This window comes from Aptenodytes patagonicus, chromosome 10 (genome assembly GCF_965638725.1).
Source record: "Aptenodytes patagonicus chromosome 10, bAptPat1.pri.cur, whole genome shotgun sequence".
NCBI lineage: Eukaryota > Metazoa > Chordata > Aves > Sphenisciformes > Spheniscidae > Aptenodytes > Aptenodytes patagonicus.
In genome coordinates, this window is record NC_134958.1 from 11,668,495 (window position 1) to 11,685,854 (window position 17,360).

Here is a 17,360-nt window from a genome sequence, read left to right on the forward strand (position 1 = left end):
GATTAGGGGCAGAAGGAAAATCTCAGCTGCTGGAGCCTGTAGGCAAAAAACTGCTATAGATGCTGTGCTTGTCTTCCTAATCCATGGGTGTGCAGGAAACACCAAGGGAGATAGATTCTTTGCTAATGCATGTGTAATTTAGAAGTGTTTTCTTCCCCCTCCGCCCATCTGTGAGTTCAGCTGCATCTCTGCAGTATTTGCAGCATAATGCTACTGTTTCTGAGCCAGGAAGTGAAGCTAATTCAAAATACATTTTGACTTAGTTTTTAAGCCCCAGCTTGGGCTCGGTGCCAGCCTGGAAATACTGATCTTAAACTCCACGAGAATTTTCCCATCTAGATTTCTTGCTTTCCCTTAGTTTATTAATTTACTCCTCTTCAGCCAGCTAGCTTGTAGTAGTGCCTCTTGCAAAGCTATGTGTATCTGCAGCAGGACGCATCACTTATTTCTGCTGTCTCTAGGACTAGGCTGCTGAGTGACTAGAGGTGATCTGCACTGCTAGGTTCAGGAGTCTTGCTCGAGTTACAAAGGCAAACCATGAGAAATACAGACTTATAACTGTCAGCCAGCTGCCCCATGCTTTCCTTGCTCACAGCTCCACTCCAGGGCAACAGTATTTTTAGGCAGAAATGACATGAAGGTTGCCATGTGCAAAGGTAAAATACAGGAAAACCAGTTACAAAATGAGGAAATTCAAATATAAGGTCACACTTAAAAAAATAACCTGCCTTAACAATTGAAGCTCCCAAATAGTTTTAACTCATACTGTTTCTAACAAAATTAGATTACTAAATGATTCTGATGCTTGATTTATGCTCTTCTTGTAAGGAAGAGCATTTTTTAAAACAGAAATTGCTATTTTGGTGTTACCAGTATAAAAAAGAAATAGCACAGTCGGTCAGAATTTGGGGAAAACATTTGATGTTAAACAATTTTTCGGGGGGCGGGGGGGGAACCTTAGTTTGACATTACTTTGGTTAAATTCTGGAAGCAAAGTAAATCCTTCCCTTCAGGAGAGGGTGGCCAGATAAATTCCACCAGATGGTCAGAGCAGGTTCCAGGGCAGAAAGTGCCACAGCAGAGCTAGATGGAGTTTGTCTGTTGACATCCTCAGGTACTGCCTTGGAAGGAACATGTCTCAGCTACTCTTACGCGTGGAGCAGCTCAGCCTAAACTGTCAGAAAGAAGTAGTTTTCCCCTAAATGTCAAAATCTCTACGTGGCTTTCTGGTATGGGAGTGGTAACAGATAGGAACAGTGAGTTCTTATCATTGCCTTGGCAAGATCTACTCTAAGAAGTCAAATTCCCTATTTTTAAAAGTAAAACTCATAAACCTTGGAGCCCCATTGATTGTCTCACTAGCTTGCACTGGGTGGGAAATGCCTTGTTCTGCATCTCTGGGTAGCAGATAACTTCAAGATACAGTTCCTGTAGCTCTCTCACATAGCCAACCCTTTCAGATCTGCCTAAAACAGACATTAATTCTGGGGCTGGTTTTGACCCAACACATCGCATCAGTAAGAATCTCAAATCATTTAAGAATGTTATCCCTGACTTCTACCTGCTTCAGCCACCCACCAGGCTCTTCTACCCATGTTAGCATCACACTTGACACGCTGAGTTAAGACTTTCAGGGGAAACAGCTCGTGTCCTCTTTGTGTCTCAATGCTACAGGTTGGAAAACTGATCAAGGAAGCTGCTTCTAAAAGCAACCTCAAAAGGGTGACGTTAGAGCTTGGAGGGAAAAACCCCTGCATTGTGTGTGCAGATGCAGACTGTAAGTATTGGCTGTTGTGTTTATTTGCTGTAAGATGCTATGAATGTGGTGCTTTTGTGTGCCTCTGCTGTCCTTTGGTAGCTAGCAGGGCTGGTGTTTACCGTTGCATCCACCCCAAAGGCTGGAGGAAACCCCTGTCCAAGGGCAGGATGCAGTTCTGCTTCGCTGGAGCCCTTGCATAGCACGGGGACCATTCCCATGGCAAATGAGCAGACCATTATACTGTTGCCTTCCCTGGGGATGGCTGCAGTTGCAGATAAATCTTGAATTTGTGCATTTCTGCTGTTGTGGCGCCTTCTTTTTGGTTGGTGGTACTGCAGAGCGTGAGCCAAGCAGTGGGGAAAGCAGTTTTCTAAAATGCAGCCCCTCTGCAGGCATTCCTATGACAGGAGAGTTTTGTAGGATCTGATCTAATCCAGCCTTCACCTCTGGGTGAAGGTCTGCGGGACTCATTTCGCATGTTCTATTGTGACTTTGTTGCATTAGTGAGTAGCCTAGGGGATATGTGTAACCTGTGACCACCATAGTAGTTGGAAAATGCTATTTGGCTTGGGGAAAATACTCTCCACTCTCCTGCACAGCACAGCAGAGGTTGAAAGCCAGAGGTATTTGTGCCATCTGCTAATAGTGAGCATTGCAAGGACCTGGTCTGAGCTGGCTGTACAACAGAAGGGCCCACTGCCTTCTAAACAATCACTGCTGAAACTAGTCTTCAGGAACCAATGCACGGTATCTAGGAATCCACATCTGAATTCCCACAGCAAGAAAAACTGGTTACTGCCCTCAGTGAGTCCTTGTGGAAGAAAGTATCAGGAGCTATGGCAAACTAGACCTTGAGACAAAAGGCAGAAAGGGGGGTGGAAATAATAGAGAGATCTGGTTTGGGGGCAGTATGAGGCCTTGTGAGTGCCTTCAATGGGTGTGGACCATTGTCAGCATTTTTTAAGGAGGCTTTCGAAAGAGAAAGGAAAAAACAAGTTTGGAAACACTGGAAGGCTGAAACTGTGGATGTGGTAACGCTTTTCCCTCCTGGGCCGTGTTGCAGTGGACTTGGCAGTGGAATGTGCCCATCAAGGCGTGTTCTTCAATCAAGGGCAGTGCTGCACGGCTGCCTCGCGAGTGTTTGTGGAGGAGCAGATATATCCAGAGTTTGTCAAGCGCAGCGTGGAGTATGCCAAGAAGCGACTTGTGGGAGACCCCTTTGATGCCAGAACTGAACAAGGGCCCCAGGTAACTGTGTGCCTGAGAACAGTTGTTTGGTTTTTGGTTGTGTTTCTGTTTAATTTTCCTTGTGTAAATATTATCCTTGCGAATATGGTCCCAGCAGAAGCGCTGAGGGGTGAGTAATGTATCATGACTTTATTTTTCTCTCTAGTTTAAATACCAATTAATCACAACTGTTGAAATGTTATGTTGTAATTTTTTTAAACACAAATGTATTTAATTCACTTCTTATCCAGCTTTATGGAAGGGGCTGTCTCCCTGGTACAGTAATACAAAGCATGTTGCAGTGAGCAATAGCAATGCGCAGAAGAGTGCAGCTGCAGAAATGGCCATTCAGCTACTTGGCTGTGTTGGTGATGACAAGTAATTAGAGCCCAGGGACTCCTGAGTCCCCACTTTCCCTCTCCTCCTCTGCCCCCTTTCTGATCCTTTGGAGAGGTTTCAGCTGAATTAGGAGGAAGAACCATGCCAAGCTGCTGTCACGACCAGCTTTGTCAATGCTTCCAGAGCCTTCCTCTTATTTTTTCCTTCCAAAGCAATCTGAGCTGTGGTGGAAGGCTCTGGAGGAAGATGATCCTTGGGTCAGATCTTCTAACAGGGCCACTGTTTGCTACCAAAAATAAAGGGGGAATCCCAGAAATCTATAGCCTAGGCCTCCTGTTCTCAGTACTGTACTGTGAGGTTTTTCTTCCTTGATGCTATATAGGATCCCCCAGAGAAGGGATGACAGGGGGGACATCTGCCTCCCCTTATCTGGATCTAGGCCCATTTACACATGATCCATGCATGGCAAAACCTCATTGCATGTCCTCATGCATGGGGAATAAGATGATATACATCCTGTGTTCATGCTGGGGCTGCATCTATCCCTGCAACTTGTCTAGAAAGAGATTTCAAACTGCTCAGCAGTCTTAGGAAAATAATCCCATGCTGGAACTTGCTTCAGCAGAGATGAGCTGACCCTCAAACTGTTTCAAGGTCTGCTCTTACCTTCTGTTAAGAGCTGTCAGCTTTTCAGGTTGGTTTGTTGTTTGTTTTTCGGTCGGGGGTTTTTTTTAATATAACATCATCCTAAACCTTATCCAGCAGTAGCAGTAGGTGAGCTGCATTTATAGTTAGTCCCATGAGGACCATGTTCACCTGGCTGCTCTGACAGAGACCATCAACTTAATGAGAACAGCTCCTGAAATCATAGGGAGTAGTTGTGAGGTTTTAAAGGATGAAACACTCTGCAGTGAGCAGAACATGTAGAATTGGGCTGCTTATTTCAGTTCATCCATGCTCCCAGCTCTTGCCGGGCTGTCAGAGCACTTCCCAGTGAGCACTATGGCAGAGCACCATGTTCTGGTATCACTACTGTGGCTTAAGGGAGACTCTTTGTATACAGAGCTATAATCAAGGGTAGCAGTAAGTCAGAATAGCAGCAGATTTTAATTTAGTCTGGTCAGATTTTAAATATGGCCCATCTGTCCTCTTTCCCTGTTCTGGCTTACCTGTTACGCTTGTAGCTAGGAGAGATAGCACGCCCCCACACACACACCTGAACTTCTGTGCATGCAACTGTCAAGCCCAAGATGGGAAGGTGTTGAGAGAGTGGGAGGAAACTGTTAATCTCAAAGCTTTCATGTGGCTGCCAGTGTAAAGGAGCAACCACTTCCTCTGCAGATATGGTTCCTTGCTGTCTGGAGCCTACACTGTAAGATGCAACACACAGAAATTCAAGCAAAAGAGAGAAATGATGCAGTGTCACAAGGGCTTAAAATACCTCCAAAAGTAGCAAAGATTCACACCTGCCCACAAGTTACTGTTCAAATGTGAAGCTTCCAGATCAAATTCTTCCTCTGTTCCTGAAGTAACCTGCTCTGCTGTGAGGGTTTTTTTATCTTGAACTGATGGATAAGGGAAGAATCACCAGGAAAAATAATCTTTCTTCTTCTTCTTCTCTCCCCATCAGGCCTCAGTTGCTTCAGATCCAGGTCGTTGTTTTATTTTCCTGTGGGTCAGGTTGAACATACACAACAGCATTACAAAAACGTTCCACGTGCTGCTGTGTAGACCCCATTCTGGGATGATCACTGACTTAGAAGCCAAAAGTGGGAAGGAGTTGGAGCCAGCCCTTAGGCTGACGGTGGTCGTGGCCTATGATCTTTTTGGTCCTACGTCAGCTCCAAGTGCTTGTAGCCAGACCACAGGACCAGCAACTTATGCAGACTTCAGAAAGTGTAAAATAGGAGAGTCCCTGCAGTCCAGACTTGGAGCTATTGCTCTGTGAAATCAAGACACACCATGGCTGAGCATAGTGTTCTAAGTAGCTGCTGAGACAACCTGGAGCAGGACAGCATAGGGTGACAGACAATACTCTTCCACAAGAACTTAAAGTTGATGTAAGCCAGTACTGGAAAAGTGGTTTTGTCTGCAGCTGCTTGTTCCTATATTGCTCTGCAGTTATGAACTATATTGGGGAACTGGCTGATTCAGGTCTAATCCAGCCTTTTTGGAAGCGAGGAAGAAAGGTTTTACTCAAGTCAGTTCCCTGATGTGGGTTACTGTGCACTGGCATGGATGCTCATGGCATGGGGAAAAGACTGTGTCAGCTGCAGGATTGGGTTATGCTGATATAAACTGCACTGCTCTGATCAAAATTAGGTCAAATTTAAACAATATTAAATTTAAACAGAAATGAGGCATGCTTCTGATGAGACTTCTCCAAAACTCACGTGTGTCTGACTGTGTTGGCTGGCTGGAATTCAAAGGACACCACAAGAAACCTGAGGGGTGATCAGGACTGTTTGAGTAGAGTGCCAATCTCAAATGCAGACCAAGGGCATTTTTTAACTTTGGAGTCCTGTGAGCTGTATCATAGGAAGTAATAAAGTAAATCTGCACAGATGGCAAACTGGTTAGCCGGGACATTATACAATTGTGAACAGCAGACTGCATTAGATGAGACTAACGTCCTGGTGGACTAGAACAGGGATTAGATTAGAACAAGACTAGGCTAGTTTTGTTACTGTAGAACCCCAAATACTGGGATTTGTGGACTATAAGGCCTGGTCTACAGGAAGGAAATAAGCACTAAGGCTGTCTCGTGGCAGTTGCTAGCCAGAAGTTTTTCAGCCCAAAACCTATTGTTTGATTTTTAAGACGGTGAATATTTTCTTTAGACTGTAGACATTTGTGTACTTTAGGATTAAAGCATGAAAGTAAAATACGTAAGTAGAAAGAGTATGTGTCCAACAGCCAGTTAGACAGAGTTGTAGGGTTTTTCTGTAGGATTACAAATGCTAGGTTTGGAAAAGGAAAAACCGCTCCTTGCAGTCTTGACTTAAATGAAGCAAAATATGAAGATTTGGGGGTTCTCAGATTTTCAGCATTGCAGTGATCCTTAGAAGCCTTCCTCTCTTTTTGAATTAGATGGACAAATAGTAGAATTTGCTCTAGCAGATCATGTGTTTTTAATAGAAGTCAATGCTTGAACCATAAATAATAGTGGAGTAGGGGACAGAATTTAAACAAGCCTTGCAAGCTCTAGTTACAATGACAAATAGTTCCACCCTTGCATGTCATTTTTACAAATGTTTTCTTTCTCCAGTGTCTTTTCATCTAACTATAGTTTGCCTTGCAACAAGTTACAGCTGTATAAATATCCTTGTTTTGTTTTCTGTGATGTGAAGTGGATGAACTGGATTGGTCTGGATCACAGACATGCCAGGATGGAAAGTACTTGCAGATATTTTCAAATTATTTACATTTGGCAACTAAGCAACCAGACAAATAGACAATATGTATGACACCTGCCAAACTTACTATGTGACACTCTGTATCCTACATAAGGGCACACATTTCCTTGTGCAGTAGCATGTATGAGGTGTCTTCTTGGGTAGCATCTTAACACATGAGAGAATGTGAGCACTTAGTACAAGCTGTCCACAGTGCATGTGAAACACACATCTGTGTGGCAGGAGATGTACTGTTCTCTGTTTTCACTGTGTACCAGAAGTACCCCAAGGACACCCTCCTGAAGCTTTGATATTTGTCTAAAAGCATGAAAACTTGGATTGCGTGTGGCCAGGATTAACTAGGGACAGGATATAGTCTGTAATCTGGAGGAGTCGAGTGTGGAGCGCTCTGTGTAAATAGTCCCAACTGGCAGCTGGCCCTGCTGAAATAAAAACAGATGCCTAGGGAGGGGTATTGAACCAGTACAAGCATCTGGAGATACCTGGCATTAAGAATAACCTCCCAGGCTTCCAGGGCACCTTGAACCAGTGGGTGGAGTCTTTTCTTTAATCACCTCAATGAATTTGTCAAGGTTTTTGTTAGTTTTACTTTTTTTAAACGTCTCCATAAGTCTTTTACCATCTGCAGCGTGCTGCGATGAGGTGTTTCATTCCTTAATTATGTATCATGCAAATAACCACATCTGTTTGTTTGAAAGCTGACAATACCTGCAGTACACTGCTGCATGTGGAGCACAAAAGAATGACCAGTATGGATCAGAAGTGCTGTGGGCTGCTGCACCTCTTCCCAGCACATGACCCACTGTGCTTGTGGAGTACGTGATGTCTCCTCCAAGTCTTGGTGCGGGGCTGCACAGCTGTGTGACTTCCTGTAACTGGACTGGCCTTTCCCCAGCTCTACTGAAACCCCTAGTTTAAAGGCTAGTAACACAACAGTACTCGTTATTTGAGATTACTGCATATTTAGGTGTGGGTGGGGAGGAGTTAGGCAAGGTTGGTAGTTAAAAGTGATGATATGGCTCCCAGTCCAGAGAACCAAAAAATGCTGGGATGGTACTAGTCTCTAAGATCCGTGAAAAGTGATTCTGATTTTGCAAGTATGGCTTCAGTGCAGTAGCTGTTCTGAAGTCACCCCACTGATAGGGCTTATCTTTGAGGCTGTTCGTATAGCGTGCGTGTGTGGAAAGAGATAGAGGCAGAGCTCACTGGGTTCTTGCAGCTGGGGACAGATAGCTGTGGGTGAAGCTGTACATTACAGAAAAGTCCACTTAATAGTTTATATACCCTGATTTTCCTTCCTTGCACTGATTCTGTTGCTGGTCAGATCCCTTGCTGAGCTGACTGAGGTTGTTAGCCCAGCAAAACCCATCTCAGGCTGTTCTCATGGTGCTCCTGAGCTAAATGGAGAAGGTCAGTGAGTCCCAGAGCTGGAGTGAGGTGAGCCATGGGAGTGCATATCCAGGATGCGGAGGAAGGGAAAGTGGGGAGACCCCCGCCATGTGGCAGCAAACTATTAGATCAAGCTATCACATGTAACTTCACCTTCTGTTTTCTGTGGCTCAGGGCTATGCCCATGTCCTGTCTTTCAGCCTGCTTATTGCCTGACTGCTGTATCATAGAATGAGATGTAAACTTACCTGGTTCGACAGTGCCCTGCAAATGTGCCCCTGGGCCACATACCATGCCTCTGGTCTCTGGAACAGTGATAATAAAGGCGCTGCTATCTGTTTCTTTTCCTTTTGTGTCTGACAGATTGACCAAAAACAGTTTGATAAAATCCTGGAGCTGATAGAAAGCGGGAAGAAAGAAGGGGCTAAGCTGGAGTGTGGGGGTCTTGCCATTGAAGACAGAGGCCTGTTTATAAAACCCACTGTGTTTTCGGACGTCACTGACAACATGCGTATCGCCAAAGAAGAGGTACAGTACAAGTCACCTGAACCTTTATATGCATTTACTACTGTAAATGGGAAAGAAAAGAGGTATAGTTGTGGTTTGAAGTGAAAACCTGAGAGGTGAATAGAAGTTTCACTTATTTCACTTATTTCAGTGTCCTAACAACTGCCTAATGCTGAAATCCATTCTACGAATGAGGTAGCTTTGAAGGTGAGCTTCAATTTGCAGTGTATGTGCGTGGGGGAGGGAATTGTGAGAGGAGAAGGGGGAGAGCAGAACAAGCAAAAAAACTGTCAAAATGTTTTAGCAGCAGTTTTTGTGCAATTAATAGGTGTTTGTTTGCCAGCCCTTTCTAATGCCTTGCTGCTTTCCCCCATTTTGTTTGGTTTTCCAAAAGGGAAGTAGCCCTGTGAGTGTACTCACTGGACCATAACAAACCCGGATAAAAACATAGTGGATAATACTACCCTAAAGCTTTTGGGTCTCATTTCAGGAGAACTTGATATAATGCAAAATACAAGCACATGCCTTACCTAGATACAGCTGCTATAAATGCTGCTTCTGAATAAGAAATAGTGGTGAGCGAGGGGTTTCTGTCTGAATCCTTGATTTTAAATCTAAATAACTGAATAAAAATAACTGAAACTGTGGCAGGCTGGAGCAATTCTACATATTCTTTGCCCTGAAGTTTGAAGGTTTTCTGAAGACAGAGTTAAGCTCTCCCACTCTACGCAGATGGATGGTTGTGCATGCCGTGTGCTCTTACACACCTCCTACTGAGTGGACTTGAAATTGCTCCGCTGTGGTACATACTGATTCAAAGTGACAGAGGACAGTGTAATGTGTGTTCTTGCTCCACTACTTTGTAAAAAAGGAGTTGCTTTATTGCAGAAAGGTGGGACAAGAACTCTGGGACCTGAAGCTGGTGAGGAGGGAAGGAATGGCCTTGCTATACTGCCACTGAAGAACTTTTCTCAAGTAGCCTTAGCATCTGAAATAATCCCAGATTCTGTTCTCATGGTGAAATCCCCTGAGACTGACCATTTTTTTTTCCTATATGAAAACATGGTCGAAGCCAGCAAAATGCAGATCTAATACTCTGGCTTTCATTATTCATATGCAGAAAAATTGAACAAGCTGCATGTGATTAGATCCTGTGATATTCCTTTGAAATAGAAGTTAATCTACTTTTCGTCATGTTCCCCAATGGAAAATAAGTAGTTGCCAAAGTCTAGCTGGCACTTGTATTTTATAGTTTATCCTAGTGCTTTTTATGGGGCTGCTTACTGTTCACTCCTGGCAAAATGTTTAGATGTCTCAGATCTGCCACAGAATCTCTAAGGAACCTGGGAAAGATATCAGTCAGCCTATGCATGAGTTACATTCTAAAAATAGAGGGAATAAGAGCTGAAATTTCCATGACAGGCCTTTTTTTAACGAACTGACTCCAAATCCCAAGTCATGATTCATGAAGCTTATCCAGTTTCATTCATTTGTAGTTTTGTTGCAAATGCATGTTCATCCTTTACCTAGGATCAAGGCTCCAGTTAAGTACCTGGATCTCCCAAAACGAGGAAATTTAGAAACACTTGTGTGAGCCTAAAGGCCAGGCAAACTGCTTAGCCTGGCCCTCAAGGTGGCACAAGTGAGACCGTATCTCACCTTGGGTGGGTGTTTATTGTACTGCAGGATCGTGCAGGCCAGAAAAGGGCCCACCTTTGATACTGTACGTGATGAGAGACTCCATCCCAGAAGTTGGGAAGTATTGTGTATGCCGGCTGCCTTTATACTGGCAACCTGAGAAGCCAAGTTTGTGGTCAAACACATATGTGGTAAATGTACTGCATGCAAATAAACTGCGTACAGTGACAAAATCAGAGTCAAAACCAAGGAAGAAAACTTGCAATCCTTGAAATATATTAATTACTTTTTGAGTATACTCAACTGAGTTCAAAAGGAGAGTTGTAAATGGAGTAAGGATGAATCATTTGAAACTTGTCCAGATCTAACTCTGCTTATTTTCATTGTTACAGATGATCCGTTACTTGTTGGATCTTAGTATATATTAACTACTATAGCACATCACTGTACTTCTTTTGAAGTCAGTTTAATTAGTAGTTTTTAAGAGACTCTATCAGTGACTTCTAGAAGGCTAGGATATAACATTTTTAATATAGTATCAAAACAAAGCATCTGATTCTGATTACTTCAGAATTACCATGATTAGCAAAGGCTTTCCTGTACTAATGTTTAAATTGATATGTGCAGATATTTGGGCCAGTTCAGCCAATTATGAAGTTCAAGAGTATAGAAGAGGTCATAAGAAGAGCCAACAGTACCGAGTATGGACTTACAGCTGCAGTGTTCACAAAGAATCTGGACAGAGCATTAACGCTAGCGTCTGCATTGCAGTCAGGAACTGTCTGGTAAGTAGTGTGGGACCAGAGCGTGGGCTGGGATTTTGCTTCCTGGGAGGGGAGAAGGATGTATGATTTGGAATCACGTGTAAGTGCTGGAGGTAAGATGTATTAGTAGTCTGCTTAATTCTTGATATTCTGCTCAGAAGCAACATCCATTCGTCAAAATAAGGTGGTGAGGACCAGACAGTCTGGCGAGAAATGGACTGTTTGTTCAATCGATGTAGTTCTTCATCTGGAAAACTCTGAAAATGTAGGGGTTGTAGTAAGTTCCACCAGACATGATGCCATTCAAAATCCTGTGTGTAGAAAAAAGCAGTTCTTATGATCTTTAGGTAGCATCAGATGGGGTCTTAGATGCACAAATCAGTATGGGCAGTAGATGGCATCACACCACTGTCAGAAAGATAAGTAGCTATTTTTGCTTACAAAATTTCTTATTTTATATTAGAATAATTTAAAAGATGGAATCCTGATTTTTTCCCCGCTAGAGATAGGAATTTGATCTGGTGTCTGATTCTGATGCATACAGAGGATTGATTTAAAAAGTTGGTCCCAGAAGAATCTGCCTCTGAGTAGTATTTACATAAAAATGGGATGTTGGGCTTTGAAGGATACATGCGCTGTACGTACGTGAAGGGGCAGTCCTTCAGCGCCAAGCCATACCTGCCTCTCTTCAGTCATTTGATCTTACTGACATGCTGAGGAAGTATCTGCATTAGCTTTTCCTACCTAGTGTCTATAGAAATGGGGCTAGTGCTTTTGTTTTACTGTGACACAATTGTCTAATGCAGTCCAACTTTTTTCTATACCTGGAAGTGGATGGTGGGGCCTGCTTGTGTTTAAACAGCTTTCTGAGTAAACATGTTCATTTCAGAATGTGCTTCATTAAACTAAGGAATAGGTTGGACTATTTTAAGCACGGCTCCTAACACAGCATAAATTCCAGCTCAAGCATGAATGTCTTGGCCATTAGAGACTATGAAGTGAGATGTGGGTCAGACTGAGTACCACTCAAACGTTTTTTGTTTCTGTAGCAAAATAAGATTTTATTGCTAAAATCTGATTTCTCAAGTGAATGAACTGTATAAAGAGAAAACTGACAGATTCCAGCCTTTTTTATAGCGTCATTGTTGTCATTATCTTGCTTCTCCTTGGTATTGAATTTGTCTTTTTACAATTCATGTTTTTATTGTAGGATCAACTGTTACAATGCGCTCTATGCACAGGCTCCTTTTGGTGGCTTTAAAATGTCAGGCAATGGCAGAGAACTGTAAGTTTTGCTCAATATTTTGTTTATGTGTGGATGGTGAATGCAATAACAATTGTGACTGTGAAAATATTGTTGAATTTGCTTTTAAACTATCAGGCTTGCAGTATGCTGCACAGGGAAGTGCTAAGCCAGTACAGCGTGGATGTAAAGCACAGATGTGAGAACGTGAGCGGTGCCTTCAGGAGTACCTCCATCTGCTTTATAAGCTCTTGATAACTCAAGTTGAGTCAATTCCACTTGCAAGCATTTTTCCTTACTAGTTAGATTTTTAGATCAAGGGAGAAGTATGGCACCTTGGCTGGGGACACTGGTATCCACCCCAAACCTCCTCCATCTTTATATGGTGGTATCTGGGCCTCCCTTGACTGCTGTATCGTTGCTCCTAGTTGGACCTCTTCACACCTCTGACTTTCTAATATTGGAGCTAGAACAGCAAGGAATGATCTCCAAGATCATTCTACCTCTCACCTTCCAAGCTTGCTACTTAAATTACAGAAAGACCGTCTGTCCCTTTTCCCCAGCCTGACCTGTTGCAGCATGGCTACCAGACATTCCAGCTCTAATTAGTTACGAACGCAGAAATTTTTAAACCAAGGTCACCCTGTAAGTTAGAGGTAGAGCTGAGAAATTGACTTAAATCTTAATTTTCTTCTTGTATAGGAGAGAGGCAGGTTTTATTACACCATTCAGAAGACTCTTCAGAGGAATCTAATGCACCTTTTCTTTCATAAGCCAGATTTATTTCCAGGAACCATTTCCAGTAGCTGTTCTGGTGCATCTGCTGCTCTAAGACATTCAGATGCCTCACTTGCTAAGCACAGCAAATGAATGAATCCTCAAATGGGACATATATATTGAGACATTATGGTTTACTTTGCCTGACTGCCTGACTAATTAAAGGGTGTCAGGGGTTTATCCCTTGGGCAAGGCATGGGAATAGAGCCAGTTTCCACCAACAAAGGCAATGCAGTGGTGGGGTCTGTCATCAGTATGCATTTCTGGACCAACTGTGCCCTCTTGATTATACAGTATCTTGTAGATAGAAGCTTACTTTCAGTGAAAAAGTAACTTTAATTGCTGCCTAAGCATTGATAACTGTTTGTGGATGTTTCTTCTATAGGTTCTCACAATAGTACTCAGTTTTCACTAGGCAGAGAGTCACAAGGTGTCATCTTGTGGGTTACTGTGACCAGAAGCATTCATTCCATGTTTCTCTTACAACAGGGTGTGTACTTTGTGCATGTACTTAGCAATTATTAGAAGTGGTGGGCCAAATTGATAGCTGGTGTAGGTTAGTTCAGATCTAGTTTTAATGGCCTGCTGTCATCTACAGCAGCTGTCAATTAGCGGCTAAAATGCACTTGTGTAGAAATCTCTTATCTTAGGGAAGGACACATTAACATGCTACAATTGTTTGTCCCTTTCCCTCCTCTCTCTTTTTTTCCAGTGGTGAATATGCTTTGGCAGAATATACCGAAGTGAAAACAGTCACCATTAAACTCTCCCAGAAGAGTCCATGAAAACAGAAGGCCTAAAATGCTGACACTCTGAATGTGACACATGGGGGACGTGTTCAGAGCAAGGGGGAGGGGAGGGGTAGGAAGGAAAGTGGAAACACCTAACTTTATTCCTCTAGAAACACTGAATCTACGGGACTCCATTTTGTCAACCTGCTCTTTGAAAACTGATTTAACTGACCCTACTGGCAGCATAGCACACACTTGTACTGTACAAGTCCCTGGCTGTACATCTGTCTGCTACCTGTGACTAAAATGCTGGTCAGTCACAGTGTTTGCAGGACATCTGCTTTCAAACTGTACCCATGAAGGACTTGGACATCAATGGCATGTTAGAAAGACTTCTGGTACCATTAGCATGGACTGTTAAACACCTTCAGAGGCATATGGGTTTCACTTGGCATAAATGGACTTGAGTGGTAGGGCTAACACAACTTGACTCAAGTTGGCGGAGTTTGTGTGAAGACTGCAGCTGGAGTTTGGGATGGGAGTGCAAGCTTTCATGGAAGGATCTGTAAAGAAATTCTCTTTGAAAGAGCTATCTTGGTCTCTCTAAAGATACATGCATTCTCCACATTGGTGATATTCTAGCCCTGAATGAGATTTATGGGAGTTTCCTAGAGGACTCCCTTTGGGGCCAGTATTTCACCCAACAGAGCTAGACTTTAAAGTGTCCTTTGAACCTGATGTTTTGGTGTGCACACATTACACATGCTGCAAATGCAAGTTACTGACTTGCTAACCCTTCTGGCTCCGAATGAGTCACAATTGTATCTCAAACCTTCACTATAGCACTTTTCGCAAGAGGATTTTGCACTGTACTTACCGTGATGACACAGAGTTGAATGCTAAGCATGTAGCATGGTAGATACCCCACAGAAAACATCCCACACCCGTCCTTCTGTTCTGGGGGAGGGAGCAGAAGAGCTGCAAGAAGCTGTCCTGCTCTCTCTTTCTCTGTAACTTTCAGGCTGTGTGAACATCTCTTCATTTTTTTGAGCCAGAGCTATTATTATGAGAGTAAAACTTATAAGCTCTACTCACTGCTTCTTTATCCCGTATGAATGTAGCTTAAAATAAATTTCTGGAAGTACAGTATGAAAAGGCAGGTGCTCCCAAGCACACACAGAATGCTAAAGATATGGGTGTACAAACCAGTTACCATGGAATAAGCTATGACTGGACTTAAATGTGTCAGCAGCTTTGCAGTAATTGTCCTCGTGAGTGCTGTCATCTTGTGGCAAGCACAGAGTAGGTGATCCTTCACTGAGGAATAAACTGCCTTGAATTGTCTCTTGCTTACAGTTGTATAAGCGTGCACATACATGAATAGCATCCATGGAATGGCTGTCACACCAAGTTCATGCCTTAGTATCTCCTGCAGTAACTTCTTTACGTGCCCAGACATTACTATGAGATTAACGACAAGCCACATGCTGTCTTCGGTTCCTGGGTTCACTACTTTCCCTCCTCCTGATTCTGTACTGGAGAACCACTGGCAAACATATGGGAAGTTCCATGTCCGCAGGAGCTGTAAGTATGCAGGAGTTAGTGGTGTCAGCTTGTTAGGAAGTTTACCTGATCTTGCTGGGATTGTCCTCTGAGAGCAAACCGACAGAGGTTCCTTGTGGCATATCGACAGATCTCCATAGAGCACTCCTTAAGATCGCTGCCTGGAGTTTTCAAGATGTCAGAGCTCAAGGCAGAAATGCAGGTCTAACCTCTATTCTCTGACGCAAGCAGGGATTTAACTGGTACCTTCCTTTGCTCAGAGATATACCCAGTCAGTAACAAGTTCTGTTGCATGAGTGGACCTTTTTTTGGAGGAAGAAGGAAGGTGGGTGGCAATAAGTAAGGAAAAAGTTTGCATGAGCCTAAACTTCCTTATTCGTTAGTGAACGTTGAAATTGCACTTCAACACTGCTTAACTTCTTAAATGACATACCTCCAACGGTTGTGTATAAGTAGGTGCCTGTCCTCCCATGGATATGTGAGACAGGTAAATCTCCCCATCCAGTGAAGAAAATGTCCTCCCTCCCCCATGAAAGGCCAAATGGGAACATTGTAAATAAGTTTCTATTTTTGTAAAACACTTAGAGTGCAAACATCTTCTCAGACAAACATTTTACTTTTGCCTACTTGATGGTTTTCTAGGGCTGCAGTCAGACAGTAGGGAGGTAAGGCAAACAGTAAAAGGCTGGTTATCTTGTTATATCTCTGTATTAATTTTTGATAAACAGTGGTTGAAACTGAAATAATCTGAAATTCTTAAAGTTCTAGTATTCTGGCTTTATATGTATGATATATATTTCACCTCTTTTTTTTCCCTTATCAAGTTTTTAAAAAGTCAATGTATCTCTTATTGTATAAATCAGGGTTTGACTCTACACACTGAATTTTCTAAGTTATATAACACTAGACACTAACTTTAAAATAACCCCTTAGAGGGTATATATTCTCTAATTGCACAGTAAGGCTTTCATATGAAATACTACTTTTTTTTTTTTTAAAAAAAAAGAACTATATTTATAAATTAGGATACAGTTAATCTAATGTATTTTTATAGCTAAAGGTACATGAAAATGCTATGTTTAAACCTCATGTATATATTTAGACTATGGGTATCTTTTTGTAATAGTTCTTGTTCCTAATAAATGTTCAACTTTGTGAAATGGTTTCTAAATGCTACAGATTGATATTGCACAGAAAGGAAGGTGGGGGAGCAGAAAGCTTCTATTGACTTTACTTATTTTATCAGAGGAGTAACTTGAATGCTTTTTTATTTACACTGATTAGTGCTTTAAGATAATTCATCCCCTCTAATGCACATGTTAAGACCCCTTCCATCAGCAAGCAACTTCCACTCAACTCAATCCTCATGTCACTGTTTTTTATTTCACTCTGAATTTGGCCCATTGTGTCAATAAAAGTAAACACTGGAAAGGGTTACGGTTTCATGCTTCTAAAACAAAATGGCCCTGTATTACTGTAGTTACAGGGGGCTCTTCCTCGAAGTGTTGTCTGTTCCCCTTGATTCAGTGACCCAGCAGTAGTCCCCAAACAGAAACATGCACTGGGCTCACAAGAGGCAACGTAATTTCAAAGTACCTTTTCCACGTGGCAGAACTGAACGCAGAGTGCATGTCTGCCTGTGTGTATCTGGGGATTCAGTATCTCACGGAGGGACTGTGAAGGAATCTGAACTTGGATTCACTTCTGCAATTTGTGAAGAATAGCCTATTTTTAAAAGGTAAAGTGCCGAAGTGTGGTCAATGCTCTACACATAAAAGCTGGAGTGTGTGTCTGTTAGCTTACCCTTTAAGCAGTCACTTTTATAAGTTGTGCCATTTACAGTAAGCAGAGGGGGAAGGAGAGCAGAGCTGCAGCTGGCAGGGGCAAACCCAGCTTCTTCCAGTTCAAAGTCGGATGGATCCTTTATGCCTTCTGAGGTGAGCCTCAAAATGGAGAATTTGAAGGGACCGTGGACCACGCTGCCAGATGGGCCTTCCTGCCTTTGTC

At 42.7% G+C, this 17,360-nt stretch overlaps 1 protein-coding gene across 1 annotated transcript in view; it reads left to right on the top strand.

Moving 5' to 3' along the window:
- ALDH1A3 (aldehyde dehydrogenase 1 family member A3) overlaps positions 1–16,513 on the top strand; it is a 37,461-nt gene extending 20,948 nt beyond the window's left edge. Inside the window, exons 8-13 of the mRNA XM_076348041.1 lie at positions 1,675–1,777; positions 2,823–3,007; positions 8,494–8,658; positions 10,903–11,060; positions 12,250–12,324; positions 13,772–16,513. Of these exons, the coding sequence (XP_076204156.1) occupies positions 1,675–1,777; positions 2,823–3,007; positions 8,494–8,658; positions 10,903–11,060; positions 12,250–12,324; positions 13,772–13,844 (759 nt within the window). The 3' untranslated portion in view covers positions 13,845–16,513. The remainder of the gene's footprint in view (positions 1–1,674; positions 1,778–2,822; positions 3,008–8,493; positions 8,659–10,902; positions 11,061–12,249; positions 12,325–13,771) is intronic.
- Positions 16,514–17,360: the final 847 nt, after the last annotated feature.